General features: G+C 46.0%; 1 protein-coding gene across 4 annotated transcripts in view; it reads left to right on the top strand.

The window, feature by feature from the left end:
- The window catches only part of Gcnt2 (glucosaminyl (N-acetyl) transferase 2 (I blood group)), a 92,937-nt gene that overhangs the window by 57,113 nt on the left and 19,274 nt on the right, over window positions 1-16,550 (top strand). The window contains exon 1 of one of the 4 annotated variants that reach the window (XM_021647286.2): window positions 1,406-3,729. The exons of the other annotated variants lie outside the window; for them this stretch is intronic. Coding sequence (XP_021502961.1) covers window positions 2,595-3,729 — 1,135 coding nt within the window. The 5' untranslated portion in view covers window positions 1,406-2,594. Of the gene's footprint in view, window positions 1-1,405; window positions 3,730-16,550 lie in introns of those variants that run through there. 4 annotated transcript variants of the gene reach the window in all.

Consider the following 16,550-nt stretch of genomic DNA (forward strand, 5'->3'; position numbering starts at 1 on the left):
TGGAAGGAAAAAAAAAAAAAAACGCCTGCTCGGTTACCACAGAGACCGGGCAACACAAACCCACTGCTGAGGCCAGCCAATAAAAAGACATCACAGATTCCTCTCAGTCCATTCATCGGAGCTAGGGCGGACGTGCCAGGGCAAATTGTAGAAGTGGTTGCTGAAGTATACCATTGGTTTAAGGGAGGCCTCTACACCATGGCTTTAAACCATAAATCATGTGGCAACTCCTCAGCCTCCCACTTTACTTCCATCCCTCCTGTTCAGTCAGCTTGATGTGAATTGGTGAGTTCACTTTATTTTGGCATCCACCACAAGTACTCCCTTTGTGAGATCAGGTTGAGTCAAAGGGAAGGAGCAAAACTGAAATCTCTTAACTTCCCCTTAGCCACAGCCCAACCAAGGATATATTTTGCACAAAGGAATGAAGCTATGAGAACGGTTTATTCAAGTATTCTCTTTATATAGCTAGCTCTCTCTTTCTCCCTCTGTCTCTCTCTCTGTGTTATTTTTCTCCTGGGCCAAACTGGGGAGGTCAATGATAAAGGAAGAAAAGGGTTTTGTTTAGTTGTGTGTGTGTGTTTGCTTGCTTGCTTGCGACAAGCTTTCTCTGTGTAACCCCAACTGTCCTGGAACTTTCTTTGTAAACCAGGTTGGCCTCAAACTCACAGCGATCTTCCTGCCTCTGTAGTGCTGGGATTAAAGGTGTCTGACAGCCTGTCCTGCTTGATTGGTTTTCTAAGACAGGGTCTCATCTGTAGTCTAGACTAGCCAAGAGTTTGGAATTTGCAATTTTCCTATCTCAGCCTTGCAAGGGCTGAAGGCCACAGGCATGTACTGCCACCCTGTGTTAAGAGTAAGGTGTGAGTTTGGGGGATTAATTAGCTCACCTAGAAGCCTTAGCATGAACTGGGTGTGGTGGCGCAGGCCTTTAGTCCCAGCACTCAGGGAAGCAGAGGCAGGTGGTGAGTTCAAAGCCAGCCCAGTCTACAGAGTGGCTTCCAGGGCAGCTAACGCTAGCTACACAGAAAAATTCTATCTGGAAACAAACGAACGAACAGAAATCAAAGTATCAGTTCATTAACAGGATCAGAAATGTAGGCCGTTTTTCAGAAGAGTAACACAGGGAACACTTGTCAATCCACCCTCGGCAAAGCCAGCTTCCTTGTAAAGCCAGCTTCCTTGTAAGGCACGAGCAGAAGGGATCTCATTTAATTTCACGGACAACCTTGTGAAACAAAAGCTACAGCTAGGCATTTTTACTTGCCATTTCATAGAGGGAGGGCCCGGTGACTGAAGAGGCAGGGGACTTCTCCCTGGTCCATGTGATAACGTAGGAGTTTAGCGAGGAGGCTGGCCTCCCCATCTGGAGGTGAGCACGGTCGATGGTTCCGTGGCTGTGGGAAGACCGTTTCTATCCTCCTAGGTCTCCTCACCTGTAAATCAAAGAAATTGTGTTTGGCCATGTCAGAGGTCCCTGTTTGGCAGCTTTCCAAGTGTATGGAGACCATTCCTAATCGGTCTTGATGGCTCCTCCCTGGCTGCTGCTCCGTCAGAACAGTGAATGGTGGGAAGTGGGCAGAGTGGGACAGGGAGAGAGGGGGCAGGGTGTTCAACCTGGAAATAGCCGTAGGACCTGCCTTGGTTTCCCCCAAAGCATTCCACTTTCTCTGTAAGCTGGTGCACAGGTAAGCTAAGAGAATCCCGAGCCTGGTAACCAGACCTGCTCTTCCTGGTTTCCCTGAGTCACAGTGACAGATACTTCCAGGAATTTTACAACGGCCCAGGAACATTTGTTCTTTCTTCAGAGGCCAGGAAGTGGGAGAGCACAGTGGGTGGTGGAGGGTGGGAAAGAGACAAGAGAGAATCCCAGGAGTGTTACAGAATGACCACCAACGTGATGGCACCCTGCTGTAGAGAGACGCTTAGTAGCTAGGTCCTCGAATATTGCAAATAATACTTGTGTTGGCAGTTCTAGGCATCGGAAGCTCTGTGTGAAACAGAAACCAGTGGCTATCGCATTTCGACGTAGCACGCAGGCAAAGGTGCGTTTGCTCGGACCCTCTGCGTGTGAAGTCGGCTTTAGCGGGTGTCCCACGGCTTGATTCTTATTTCCTCTTCTCGTAAGTCTGAGTAAGCAGAACACATCGGAATGATTTAATCCTGCACACCTCACCGCAAAGTTTGTGTTCTCTCTCTCTCTGCTGATTATCTATTGAGGGTGTTGCAATGCCCTTTTTCCGTGCCTCTGTCTCTGCCCAGGGCCGGAGATAACACTGAAATGAAAAACATAAATAAACAAACAAACAAACAGCGACTAGAAAGAAGAGAAACAGAGAAACAGCGAGTTGCGGTCGCCCTACACACTCCCCAAATAGAGCTCCCTCTTCTGGAACGCGACCGAAGGGAGCCGCTCAGATGGAAGGAGGGAAGGTGGGTGGGGTTGATGCTTTGAGAAAGTCGGTTCCACAACGCCGCTGGCTGGCTCCGAGGCACCTCTTTGCTTTTCGTGTGCAAACGAGGAGATTTCCCTGGCTGGGCGGGGCTGAGCTCCTGCCAGCGGGGACTCGGCTCCGAGGGGGTTCAGGATTCGGATGCCAGCGTGCGGCGGGGAAGCCGAGCATCTCCAGCCGGTCCGGGAGGATGGAGCAGAATCGGAAGCACGGGAGACCCGCGGTTTGAGAGCTGGGCAGCGCGAGCCCGCACCTCTGCGGGAGAAGCCGGCGGATCTGGAGGAGGCTCTCGCGCCTGGGCTCGATCACTTCTCAGTCTCCGGTGAGAATTCGTCTCGCCCGGAACTGAAAATAATGAACCTACGGCTGAGTTGCGTCTTCTTCTTGACTGCGCTCAGCGTGGTGATTTTTGTGGTCTTTTATCAAAGCCAGTTGAGCCCTGCCAACCTCTACCAGCGGCTCAACAGCTCCCGCGAAAGGACGTCTGTCATCGCCTGCGATTACGGCTCGCAAAATCAGACGTTCTCCGTGTCGGGGAACACATCGCCACATCCTTTGGGAGGTATCTCTTGCCAGCGGTACCGGACCCAGAGCCACTATATCACCAGCCCCCTGTCCGAAGAGGAGGCTGCCTTCCCCCTGGCCTACGCCATGGTGATCCACAAAGACTTCGGCACGTTTGAAAGGCTCTTCAGGGCCATCTACGCGCCCCAGAATGTCTACTGCATGCACGTGGACGAAAAGGCCAGCAGGGAGTTTAAAGGGGCGGTGCGGCAGTTACTCCAGTGCTTCCCCAACGCTTTCCTGGCTTCCGAGACCGAAAGGGTGGTCTACGGTGGCTTCTCCCGGCTCCAGGCTGACCTGAACTGCATGAAAGATCTGGTGGCCTCCGAGGTCCCCTGGAAATATGTCATCAACACCTGCGGCCAGGACTTCCCTCTGAAAACCAACAAGGAAATCGTTAGCTACCTGAAGAGATTTAAGGGGAAAAACATCACCCCAGGGGTTCTGCCCCCTCAGCACGCCGTTGAGCGGACTAAGTACGTCCATCAAGAACGCACAGGCAAAGGTGGATTTTTTATGAAGAAAACAAATATTTTGAAAGCTCCCCCTCCACACCAGCTGACCATCTACTTTGGCACGGCGTATGTGGCCCTCACCAGAGACTTCGTCAACTTAATCATGAGCGACAAGAGGGCCATTGATCTCTTGGAGTGGTCTAAAGATACCTATAGCCCTGACGAACACTTTTGGGTGACACTCAATAGGATCCCAGGTCAGTGCCAAATAGTCATTGACAACTCTTTCCTAAGTTGCGTGTTTACCCTTTATTTTTAGATTGCAAATCAGGCAAGTGCCTTTATCTGCCCATCCATCTCAGTGGCCCTATTGCTACCTCTTACTGGGTTCCGAGTGGATCTCAGAGTGGATCACTCAGGGTGAAATCTCACTGAGTGGATCTCATGGGAGGCTGTGGGTGGGCCCGTTTCTAGCACCTTGGGAATCTCACTGGAAGTTCACAGATGCAGCCCTGACATTTTGTTGCCTAGAGGAGTGGGTGACTGGCACACAGGCTGTGCTCTCAGCTGGAGGCGGCCCAACAGAATCCTCAACTTTCAGTAGCTGTTGTTTTCTTAATAGCAGTTCCTGTTTACAGCCTTGTGCTTTCACCGAGGGGAAAGTCTTCTTGATGGTTTGTGTTGACTTGGAAATGAGGCCAAGGGATGGCAGCCGGCTGTAAACAGACTAACACACTTCCCCTTTGATTCAAACCTGGGCTGCTTTCCCGTAAGTTATGTGAGCCTCAGTGGGAATGTCCCCATAGCACCAGGTGGCTTGTGGGTGTTGGTTCTAGGTAAGGATGGCCCTATGTCTGCCATTCTTGGAATAGTTCCTGGCTCTTTCTGAGTGGCAGCCTTTATGCCTGGCACACTTTTGAGTGTTGTTGGAAGCTACCTTCATATCTGAAAGTGGACTCAGGGCACTTAGACATATTTAGCTCCCTGATAACTCAGCTCTCCAAAAAGCTGAACTAGGTGAATAGTCACAAATTCCAACAAGCTTGGTGGCTGGGAACAGACATGGTCTGTCTAATGAGAGTTTAATCTCAGAGATGCCAAAATTTCAGGGCACAAAGGTTCACTCACAGGAGGAGGAATGAGTGACATTCATTATGGCTCCTTAGTGACTCTGTTTTGCCCATTTAAAAAAAAATTGTTTTATTTTGTTATTGTGTGTATGCTTATGACGTATGTGTGTGGGCCCACTTGTGGAGGTCAGAGGACAGCCTTATGGAGTTTTTTTGTTCTGCTCGGATCCTTAGGGTTTGGGTCATCAGGCAGCAAGCACCTACACTTGATGAGCCGTCTTGCCAGTCTGACCAATTTCTCTTTGAAAGACATGTAAACATTCTGCCTGTGGCATCTGGTATTGTTTTTGTTGGCACGGCTTGTACCAGGTGTGAGGTTTATCTTTGTTATCTCCGTGTGCCGGTGGCTGGAGCTTTAGCTTGAAGTAGTGCTTGCTCTTGAGTCACGCAGTTGGTCCCAGGGCAAGCTGGGATCTGGCTCTAGATCCAAGTAGCCTGAAGCTTCAGTTATTCCTGTTGCACCGGGAAAAGGAGGAATAATCCTTTTTATCTTTCCTGCCAAAAGGACCTACCAGAAAGGACAAAGGATTAGGGAAAGTGAAGATTGTGGAAGTAAGCCGTCCGACCTGGAAATAGTTAGCAAGGTGTGCGTGTGTGTGTTTGTGTGTGTGTTGGAAAGCAGCAAGCACATGAGGCTGTGTTTGTGTGTGTGATGGAAGACAGCAAATATGCGAAGCTTGCCGGGGTCCCTGTTAACCAGAGGGTGATAAAGCATCCTTTCTGGAACTAAGTATCGCCACCCCCTGCAGGCTGCTGTGCCCGTTTCCCTGTGTCCCTGCTCAAAGCAGGGCTTTAGTCTGGCTCCTCTTCTCATCGCCAGCCAGTGGGCATGGGGATGGCCCATCAGTGAACGTTCTCAGGGACTGGAAGTGGGTCCAGCACCTAGCCAAGACACTGTACATGATCACTGTGACAATAAGAGAAATAAGCTCCCCTTGCCGTGCCTTCTCCCCGCCCCTCCCCCATCACTGTGGCGTGTGCTCCTGACTTCACGCCTCGCTGCATCCTTTTACTAGACTTTCAGGATCAAGAAGCAGGAACAGAGCTGACCGGGCCCTCACCTGATTCTCAGCCTCTGTCTCTCTTCCTCCCGAGAGTACACCCCTTATCGCTACCCCAGTCCCCACAGTGGATTCTGATAAAAATGTAATCAAACCGATATGATTCTGAGATACTGGGATCCAGGAAGTGGGTCTGTGAGGAATTTCACAGGTGACTAACACTCTCATTTAAGCTGTCACCGAAAAACACCAAGCTAGCAGCGTCACTGCTGTACCCACAGCGAACAGTACTTAAGGTGACGCAATTTTTTTCTATGCTCTGCATTAGTAGGTTGCTTCAGTAATAAATATGGGACTCTCTTCCTTCTTTCCTTCCTTTCCTCCTTCCTATTTGTATTTAGAGATGGTTTTATGTAGTGCAAACCTCGGCAGTTAGGTCGGCTGAGGATAACCTTGGACTTATTATTCTCCTTCCTTCACATCAGAGGCTGGGACTGCAAGCTTCAGATACTGTGCCTGATCAGGAGGTGCTGGGGATTGAGCCCAGGGCTTGGTGCATGTTTTAGGCAGGCACTCTGACCAACTGGCTGCACCCCGAACCCCAGGAAGTCTTTGTAAAGAAGAAAGAAAATGAAGTGTATTGAGGATGTCACTCTAATACAGAACGGGAAAGAAGGCTTTGCGAGTAATGAGCTATCTTCCTTTATCTTTTTTAATGTGTTCCAGCACACTTGCCACAGCGTGTCTGTAAAATGTGTGGTTTTTCTATGCTTGCCCTTGCTCTGAATAATGAATGACACAGAGACGTGTTTATTTGTAGCTTTAGGCCTTAAGCTAGGCTATGGGTCCCTGCTAGCTTACCCATTTAACTTAATCTGTAATCTGTATTTAATTTATGTTCCGCCACTGGTTCTTTACCTCTCTTCGACACATCCGCTCTTCTCAGGTGAATCCTCAGGTGGAATACCCACCTGAGACCCTCTCAGGGTCCAGAAGTCCCGCCTTCCTCCCCCCTACTGCCCCGTTACTGGCTGTTCATGTCTTTATTTAACCAATCAGAAGGTGATGGGATTACAATGTTTACGAAATACTAAGACCTGAGACGCTTCATAACAATAAGGCGGAAGCCCACTATAATCGGATCTGTATCAGCACAGGAATCAGCATTTGAATGCACAGTGCACAGAAATGTCACTCCAACGTGAGACACAGGAGGTGGGGGTGGGGCCGGGGTAGATAGGGTGTAAGCTGTCTGGCTTAGCCACAAGCGCCTTTACCCTGAGCAGTTTTGCTGGCTTAAGTCTACTGACACTACTTTCTCAGACATCTTAAGTTTCTTAGTTCTTCATCATCCCAAGTGTTCTGCGTGCTGAGGGTGCAGACAGAAGACACAACTCCATGGTGTCAAAGTTGGCAGAGTTGAATGGTTGAACATTAAGGGTCTGTGGTGGCTTTGCTTTGGAGCTAATTTTCTCCCACGTCAACCCCTCAAATTTCTTTGGGGAGAGGGCCTTGGGAGTAGTTGTTTGGGGTTTTGTTTGTTGTTATTTTCTTTAAATAGATGTGTTTATTTTTAAAGCGTTGAGCTGGAGAGATGACTCTGCAGTTGGAAGCACCAGTTGCTCTTTCAGAGGTTCTGAGTTAAATTCCCAGCATCCATGTGGTGGCTCACAACCATCTATAACTGTGGTTTCGTAGGGTCAGATGACTGACGTCTTTTGGTGTCTTTTGATGTACATGTAGACAAAACATTCATATACATAAAATAAGTAAGTCGTTAAAAAATATATTCTTACAGTTGGCTTTAAAAATTGGAGGGACCCAATGGTGAGGCTCAGGAACCTAAGGACATGCTCAGCATACACAAGGGCCTGGGTTCAATTCTCAACAACAAAAAAAATTTTGAAAGAAAAAAAAAAGCATTCAAAGGTTGAGAGTCACGAAGATGTGTTCCATCAGCTACTGAACTTATTTTTTCCGTGCATTTCCTTCCATGGGAATTTTATTTATTTATTTATTTATTTATTTTTAATAATACCACTAACAAAATACCATGTGGGAGGGGCTGGAGAGATGGCTCAGAGGTTAAGAGGACTGACTACTGTTCTTCCAAAGGTCCTGAGTTCAACTCCCAGCAACCACATGGTGGCTCACAACCATCTGTAATGATATCTGGTGTCCTCTTGTGTCATGCAGGTGTACATGTAAGCAGAACTCTGTATACATAATAAATACATACATACATACCATGTGGGAAACACTACAAGTAAATATTTTATAATCTCACTATAGATACATCCAGGTTTTTTTTTTTTTTTAAATAGGTCCTTCTCTTAGGCCTCGTGCTGTCTGATAGGAAAACAATTCTCATAAGATATTCATTATTTAAATAGGTGACAGGCAGGCGTGTGGGGAGCTATTTTTAATTCAGAAGCCAACCACTTATTTTAAATCACTTTAAAACCTAGGCCTTAAAGAGTTCTGTGAGGCTTGGTGACGGGGGGTGGGGGGGACGGTTACCCGAGTGTGCAGTGATGGTGAGTGCACAGTGTGGTTGGGTGGGCATGAGGACACCTTCCATCCCGCCTTAAGGCTTTGCAGCAGTTTCCCGTTATCTCCAGCGTCACGACCTCCTGAACCCCACCCTTCTCCCTACCTCCTCCCTTTTTATAAAATGACTCACACTTCATACTCCCACAACTACTTGACCCAACTTCTCTTCTCTGACCTTTCTGATACCCTCCTCTTTCCATATCCGGCTCTCCTTTGCGAGGGCTGCACCAACAGTTAGTCACCTGTTAGTAAACATCTCCTCAGCATTTGATCCCCTAAGAACAAGAATCATGACCTCCATCTCCGTGTTTCCTGACCCTGTTGCAACAGCGCATGCTGCTTTTTGGCATCATACCTCTGTATGATGCTGGAGTCTAGAGTTTGGGGGAGGTCAGAGAATTGCTGAACAGTTAAAGATGGGAATGGCATAAAAGCATGTCCTGTACCGGAGGTGGAGATAAGTGATGATAATGAATTGATGATAATGAGTAGGTAAAACATCGCTTGGTGATGTGTTCCAGGCCGGCAGACAAATGGCATCTATCTGTGAGGGAGGCAGATTTGGTAAACTCCAAAATTCCAGATGGAATGCAAAGGGGATCGAGTGCTTAGTTAGAAAACTTGGTTCTTGGTAGCCACCCCATGTTGTCTGATGTCAAGACAGGGCACCCGCAGGCAAGGCCTGCTGAAGCCTCTGTATTACCCACAGCTGCTTTGATTTCTCCGGTAACTGGCACTGGGTCAGCTCCGCTGTTAGCATCACCAAGCACTGCTCCATGGCTCATGCAGCAGCTGCTCTTGGCTTAATATAAAAATACTTCTTTGGCTTAGGAAAGAAACTGAGAAGATGAAAGATTAAGAAAAGACGGTGCCCAAACATAAGGAAGGTTAAAATATCCCTCCAGCAGTACAAGTTGTAGACACCAGACTGTGTTCTCAAACCAGAAGGTTACTTGGGGCCTTAAGCAGGGTGTGGCTGGATCAGTAGAAAGTCCTTTCCAGAGCATGCATTGTGTTCTGTCTGCGCCAGCCCACATGGAGAAAGCAGTCTCTAGGATAACACAGTTTGCAGTGTTCATGGCCACTGTCCTCATGGCTGAGAATTGTAACGCCCATGGTCCAGGAGAGTCAGACTTGAATCAGCAACCCCAAACACTCAGGGCTGTTTTTGTGGGTGCAAGATTATTGTTTTGTCAATATGGAAATAAAGCCAATATAGTTAAAGGAGATGGTTCGTAAAATGTGCTTCCCTGAGTTTCTATCTACTGAACACTTTCAAAATACCGGCTTTTGCGTAGCTAGATGATATCAAACTCATTCGATAAAAGGAGAACATGATTTCAAAATTCTGCATTGGTGATGAGGACCCGTTTGGCTTGCTCTTCTTCTTTGGTAAGAGGCTGTAGGCTCTTCTCTGGCCTGAAATCCAGGTAGGCTCATGAGGCTTACGGGGGAAGATTTATATCTGCAATGGTCTCAGGTCTTCAGTAATCCGGCATGAGTCTAAGGCCATTAAAATGCTGAGTACTTAGTGGAAAAGACATAGGTAGATCACAGCACCTTTGGGTAATCAAACTGTGTTGACATCAAGTCTGTTTTGAGAATAGTAATCCATCCAGCCCTGGGCTCCAGTAAAACAATGCGAGTGCCACTCTTTTAGTGGAGAGCCTGTGCCCACCCTGAAGGAAATGGCTTCTCATAGTTTTAATTTCAAATTAGTTTTAATTTCAGATCTCTAGAACATTTTACAAGATAACATTTGGAAATTGGGCATAATTCTGCATGCCTGTAATCTTAGCAGGCCATCTTGGCTTTCATAGATCTTGTCTACAAAGTGGATTAAAAAGTATATATGAATATTTAATTTGGCTATAATTGGCAAACATCTGCTAAACTGAATTTAACAGGAATTGAATCCAAGTAGAAAAGGCTGACACAGTTGCTACCTTAGAACTGGCAACATTGTTTTATTTCCAACTCAGCCAGTCATCCATCGTTCTCTAACAATTGTACAACACAGACATTTTCTGGAAGCAGAAGGGAGTTTTTTGTTTTGTTTTGTTTTCCATAATAAACAAAAACTGTAAGTACATTTCAATGGCTCCTTAGAATAATATGATTTTAATTGTGTACCAAAGCCACATATAGTTGATACAGGTACATTTCAGTGTGTGCAGATTGATATCTGAATTATCTCTGTAACAGAAATATCCACACTCTGTTTCTATAGAAACAAACTGAACATCACAGCATGTCTTTCCACTCTTCTTTGCATTCAAGTGATATTACAAAAAAAATTTTGGTGTGTTTTTCTGTCAGATGCAGAATCTATATTTAAATTTGTATGTGCGCATGTTTGTATAGATATGCATGTAGGATATTCTAAGAGGCCTAAGTGAGAGAAGAGGGGAGAGAGCATGATTAACACATCCTTAATCTTGAGATTCGGGAGGAAGAGGATCAAGAATTCAAGGTGAGTATTAACATCTGGTCTCAAACATAAATTGGAGGCAATCCATTTTGGGGAACCCCTCCCTCCTTGCCATAGGAACAATTTTCAGGAGTCGCTTCTCTCCATTGCTACTTCTTAGTAAAACCTAGCTTGCCCTTCAAAAACTGGATTAAAATATATCTATTTTATTAAGTACAGTTACATTATTATTGGACAAGAGAGGGTAATAGAGTACATGTGACATGAAAATAAGAGGAGGGACAATTTGAGGGAAGGCAAGGGACCACCAAGGGTAGAGTGAAGGGGTAGGGAGCAAAGTAAGAAAAAGCATAAAGACATTTCCATATTTATTTATTTGGCATTCTACTATTTGTCTTTATTCTGTTATCTGTTCTTTGGCATTGTAACTAAAAATAAAAATGTTAAAAATATGTAAATATATAGAAAAAACTTTGGAAGTTCTGTGGCAGATTTATAAAGATATGGGTAAAAATATATGTGTTAAATTAATAATTAAGGGTCCAGCGAGATGGTTCACAGGGTAAAGGCACTTGCTGCCAAGACTGTTGACCTGAATACCATCCCCAGGACACATGACGTGAGAACCTCAATGCCATCCTCTGTCCTCCATGTGGGAACTGTGACATGTTTGCACATGTGCGCTCATGCCCACACACACATAATAAATAAATGCAATAAAAATAGTTCGTGACCTATTAACATATGTTGTGTAACTTACCTCAGGATTTCTTTGAATTGTGACACTAGAGAAAACATTTTTTTTTTCTTCCAGCAAAGTAGGGAAAAGAGGATGTTGGAACCAGAAAAACATGTTATAAATCCTTCTTCCCAATGTTTGCTAAAAGGGTGACACCAGCCTAAGACTGTGTTGAGCCTTAGGGCCATTCCTCTGTGGTGATGGGGTCACAACCCTCAGTTACCAAGAAGTGCATACAGTCCAGTGGTTGCCAGAGCTCAGCCCGCCTCTGAACCCCCACAGAGCCAGTACAACAGATTCTGGGTTCCTGCTTCGGCAGTCTCCGGATATGTACATTTCCAGTTGAGTGCCGTGGAATTCTTCTTCTGGGACACGTTGAGAGTGGTTGGGCTAGACCATCCTTCGCAGATACTGGTACATTTAGATTTGCAGCAGATTTCATTTGCCCCCCAAGAGATTAGTCGGCTAAGGAAAAGGTAGGTAAGACTGCATGTAGCTAGTTCTGTGACAGGCATGTACAAGTGGCTGATGTCTGGAAAGTACCAATCTTGAGGAAATACCGGGGTGGTTTATGAATAGGATGGTGAGTTTTAGTCTTGCCTCCGTCAGCAGCGGGACCTTGCCTGACTTCCTGAGTTCGATCCTGGGAGCCACACCGTTAAGGAGAGAACCAGCTCCTGAAAACTGTCGTCTGACTGCCTATGCCCTCAATAGCCAGAGAGCAGCAACCACACACATACCCACTCGCAACAGAAATAAATGAGTGTCTTAAAAAAAACCTTTTTAAAGAACTACCAGTGGGCGTAAAGTATCTACTGAGTAGCATGAAGATAAAGAAAGCCTGAAAATGGTCTTAGATCCCTATATTGTGAAGACCCTGAAGATGTTTTTTTTTTTTTAAAAAAAATCATCAATTTTAGTCTGTTTTCACTACCAAAGGATGTATATTCCATGGCTGGCTTACCCATGTAAAACTAGCTGTAGTTATCTCCAAAGAGAAACAGACCAAAGATTCAAGCAAATTCTTTCGATTGTTTTGACTTCCTTGAATGTTACTGATGTGAACTTCTAAGACTCCTGAAAGCCCTGCTGAGTCCAAACCACACAGCCTCTGTTAAGTCACCAGAACAGTGTGTCCACAACAGCACAAAGATCGGCAACAGTATCTTGGGGTCCCTTCAGCGATGGTACCAGCTAAAAGGAGCAGGAACTGGGGTTAACTGGTGGCTTTATTTTCTTTTGTCTCAGCGAGAACTTGTTTGCTTAGAGCGTGACAGTTACGTGCAGGAGGGCACAGCCTGGTCTTGGAAGCATCCCCGAGCCCATTTCGGCTCACAGTTGGAGGCTCTGGTCCTCCACGGTGGGAAAACCACAGTAGTGGAAACAGGCAGGCAGCTGACATTGCTCCACAGTCAGGGAGCAGAGAGCAAAGGAAGGCTTCTGCTCAGCTCACCTTGCGTTTATTTACTTTGAGTTTTGAGGCTGTAATATAACAACATTTCTTCTTTCTGTTTCCCTTCTCTGCGTCCCTCCCTGTATTCCTACTGTCAAATTCATGGCCTCTTTTTTTCACTGTTATTTCTTGGGCATTTGTATGTGTGTGCATGCGTGTGCACATGCGTGTGCACCCATATATAGTCCGTGTAATGTTATGGGTGTGTTTTCAGGGCTGACCTTTGGCACTGAGCAATCAGTTGGTGTGCTCTTTCCTGGAGAGGACCACCTCTTCAGCTCTCAGCTTTACTCAGTTGCCTGTAGTCCTTTGTGTATGGTTAAGTCCTCAGGGGCTCCCCACCTCCATGCAGTTTGGCATGTCCATTCGTATCACCCTTGTTTGGGTAGTCATGCTGGGGAGACTTCACGCGTGTAGGAGACATAATCTCAAAGCAAACTTTCTGATCCTCTGACTCATACAGTCTTTGTTCCCTCATTCACAGCGCCCCATCCCCACCCCCACCCCCCCAAGCCTTTGGCAAGTATTATAGGTGTATGCATTGGGACTGGGGTCCCAACTCTGTACTTTGATTGGTTGTGGGTTTCTGTATTGTTTTTTTTTGTTTGTTTGTTTGCTTGTTTTCTGTAGTTTTCTGTCTGTTGCACGCACACACAAAAAAAATGTTTCCTTGTTGAGGCTTGGAGAATGCACTTTTCTGTGTGTGTAAGGACAAATGTTTATAGATTGCTGTGAGGGATTATTCTGGATTAATAGATTAGTGAAGGCTGTAGATTCTTCTCCTCTAACACTGAGTAGTTGGCTGGGATCCCGGGTGCTAGGCCTGGCTTCTTCCTTTTGTTGACTAGGTCTTAAGTCCAATTAGAGAGCTGCTGGTTTCCGCCAAGTCCTTCTGCACTCTTTGGCTCATCTTGTCACGCTAGTCATTGATGAGCCTCAGAGGTGTGAGAGCTGAGCAGAACTCTTGGTTGCCTCCTTCCTTTGAAGGTTTGCTCTGTGCCTTCTGGAGACCGTGAAAGCTAGTCCTCAGGGAAGAGGCATTCAGGTCAGTTCAAGCTCTGGGGCCTTCGGGCTCTGCATCGGAAGTGCACAGTGTCTTCAGCAGTAGGGTCTTATCTTCCACCTCAAGGCAGCAGCAATAGGGCCTATGTTTGGGGAGTCTCTTGCCCAGCCCTGGTCAACAGCTCAAAAGAGAGAGCCTCTTGTCTTGTATTGGATTTTTTTTGTCTGTGGTCTTTGTCTTTTGGAGGGAACACTTTGGTTTGTTTGGGGTTGGTTGGTTTGTTTGTTTTTGTTATTGCTATTTGTAAATAATTAATAGTGTGATTCCCTTGTGGTCCTTCCGGATATCCTTATTTTTATTACCTCCCTCCCTCCTTGTCTCCTAAAGAGACCTCCTATTTTCCCCATCAGATCACTTGTATCCCGAGATTGCCCTTTACCCTCGTCCCACCTTCTTCTGTGTTTATCTCCCTCCTTCTCCCTAAGGAACCTTCCTTTTCCACTTCCCTGATCAGGCTGCTTGTACCCTGCTGTCCCCCTCTCTCTTGTTCCCCAATTCCCCTACCCCAGCAGTGTTCTACCTTTTACTTTCCACAGGCCACGTGTACTCACACCTGAAGATTTGAAGCTAAGAGCTTCTGGGGAGAGAGAACTTTCAATATTTGTCTTTCTGGGTCACTCAATATGTTGTCACTTTCTCCTTTTTATATAGTTCAGGATCCCAGCCCAGTGGGGCCGTCTCCCAGGTCATTATAGATCCCATTAAGTGGACAGCTGAGGAGCAGTGATTCTGTGTGTGTTTCATGGCTGTAAGCTTACCAGTTATATTTTTTAGTAGAAGTACAATATTCAATATAAAGAAGCGTAAAACATGCCCCTACACACCACGATGGCCTTTAGCCCCACCCTTTTTCCAAACACCAGGATAAGAAGGTAGCTGCCGAGAGACTGGGAATCTTAATCAGAATTCTGGTACTCCTGATTCATAAAAAGCTGTGCCTGCAGATTCAAATTTAAAAAAAGAAAAAAGACAAGATTCAGTCTGATCGATATATTCCCTAAATATTTAAGTTGGCGAAAATATTTGTACTTTTTGACCAGTTGTTATGATGGAATTAAAAAAAAAAAAAACCTGTGGAATACTTCCTTAAAAAGAGAATGTTACTCATTTGTGAAAATCATAGTCAACTCACAGATTCGTCATATATGTTACGTTTTCTTATAAATTGTCGCATGTACTATGACACGCATATATTTTCACAATAAGGTCAGGTGACGTTCATGTTAATTTTGGGGACTCAGAACACTCAAAATGGGCAGGATGTGGCTGGCACAAACCCGTATGGAATGATTATGGAAAGTGTTCTGTGAGTGAGAGGCCCTGTTACCAAGATTCAGTGTTTTTCGTGAGGTCTCTCAGTCCTCCAGTGGGTGTGGAGGAAAGAATACGGACTTTGGAGTAGGGAAAGCCTTTGGAGTCCCAGCCTTGCCACTTCAAACAGCTTGCCTGACACTGGACAAATTATGCAACTGGTGCAGACATAAGAAACAGTTTGGAACCAGGAATGGTGCCCGAGGCTACCATCTCAACGCTCAGGAGGCCAGAAGAGGCTCGTGAGCTAAAGACCACCCTGGGGTGGAGGAGGAAGGAAAAGGAAGCTTAGAGGGTATTTTAGATTTTGTTAAAGGATGGGAATTGTTTGAATCCATCTTCACCTCTATAAAGTGTATCTGGGATGCTGAGAAAGCACCGGAGGTGTGTAGTCCTATATCTTTTTACAGATACTTGTAGAAAGACTGGGAGGATTGCCAGCTGGCTGTAAGAGACCCCCAAAGAAAGTCAGGATTGGAGCAGCAGCTTGACCGACCCACCTTCCCTCTCTACCCCGCAACCCATGTCTCTGTCTCTCTCTGTGTCTCACCCTCCCTCCCTTCGTTCCTTTTCTTTGTCTGTTTTTCTTATTTTGCAGGGCTGGCAGTTGAACCACCAGCCTGTGCATGTGATCACTCAGCTACATCTCTTACCCAGCATGTCTTTGACGTGTGTGGATATGTGCGTGCACATGTTTCTCTGTGTGCACTGGTGTGGTTCCACATGTGTGTACGTATGTGTGAAAACCATGTCGATATTGAGTGTCTGGTGCCTTACTCTGTCTCTTTCACTGTACTTTTAAAAATAATATTTTTATTTATTCTTTGCAAATTTCATTCAGGTATATACAATATACTTTGATCTAATGCACTACACTTCCTCCTTCCAACTCAGTATCACTCTCCACTTCAGGTCCTTTTCATCATCACCATTAGCATCATCATCACTGTCATCTTCTGTCTTAGTGTTTCTATTGCTGTGATGAAACACCATGACCAAAAGCGACTTGAGGAGGAAAGCGTTTGCTTGGCAGGTTTTGGTGCATCGGCAGGGGAAGCCAAACCAGGAACATGGAGGCAGAAGATCAAGCAGAGATCGTGAAGGAATGGTTCTTACTGGCTTGCTCCCCACGGCTTGCTCAGCCCTCTTTCTTCGGCACCCCAGGACTACCTGCCCAGGAGTAGCATTACCCCTGGTGAGCTGGGCCCTCCCACATCAATCATTAATCAAGAAAATGCCCTACAGACTGTCCTACAGGTACCCTGACAGAGGAGGCGTTTTCTCTATTGAGGTTCCTCTTCATGGACAACAGTAGCTTGTATGAAGTTGATCAAAAAAAGAAAAAACAGCTAGTGTACCCACTGAGTCCAGTTAGTGCTGAACACATGTGAATGGGT

Source organism: Meriones unguiculatus, chromosome 19 (genome assembly GCF_030254825.1).
Source record: "Meriones unguiculatus strain TT.TT164.6M chromosome 19, Bangor_MerUng_6.1, whole genome shotgun sequence".
In the NCBI taxonomy this organism is placed as follows: Eukaryota; Metazoa; Chordata; class Mammalia; order Rodentia; family Muridae; genus Meriones; species Meriones unguiculatus.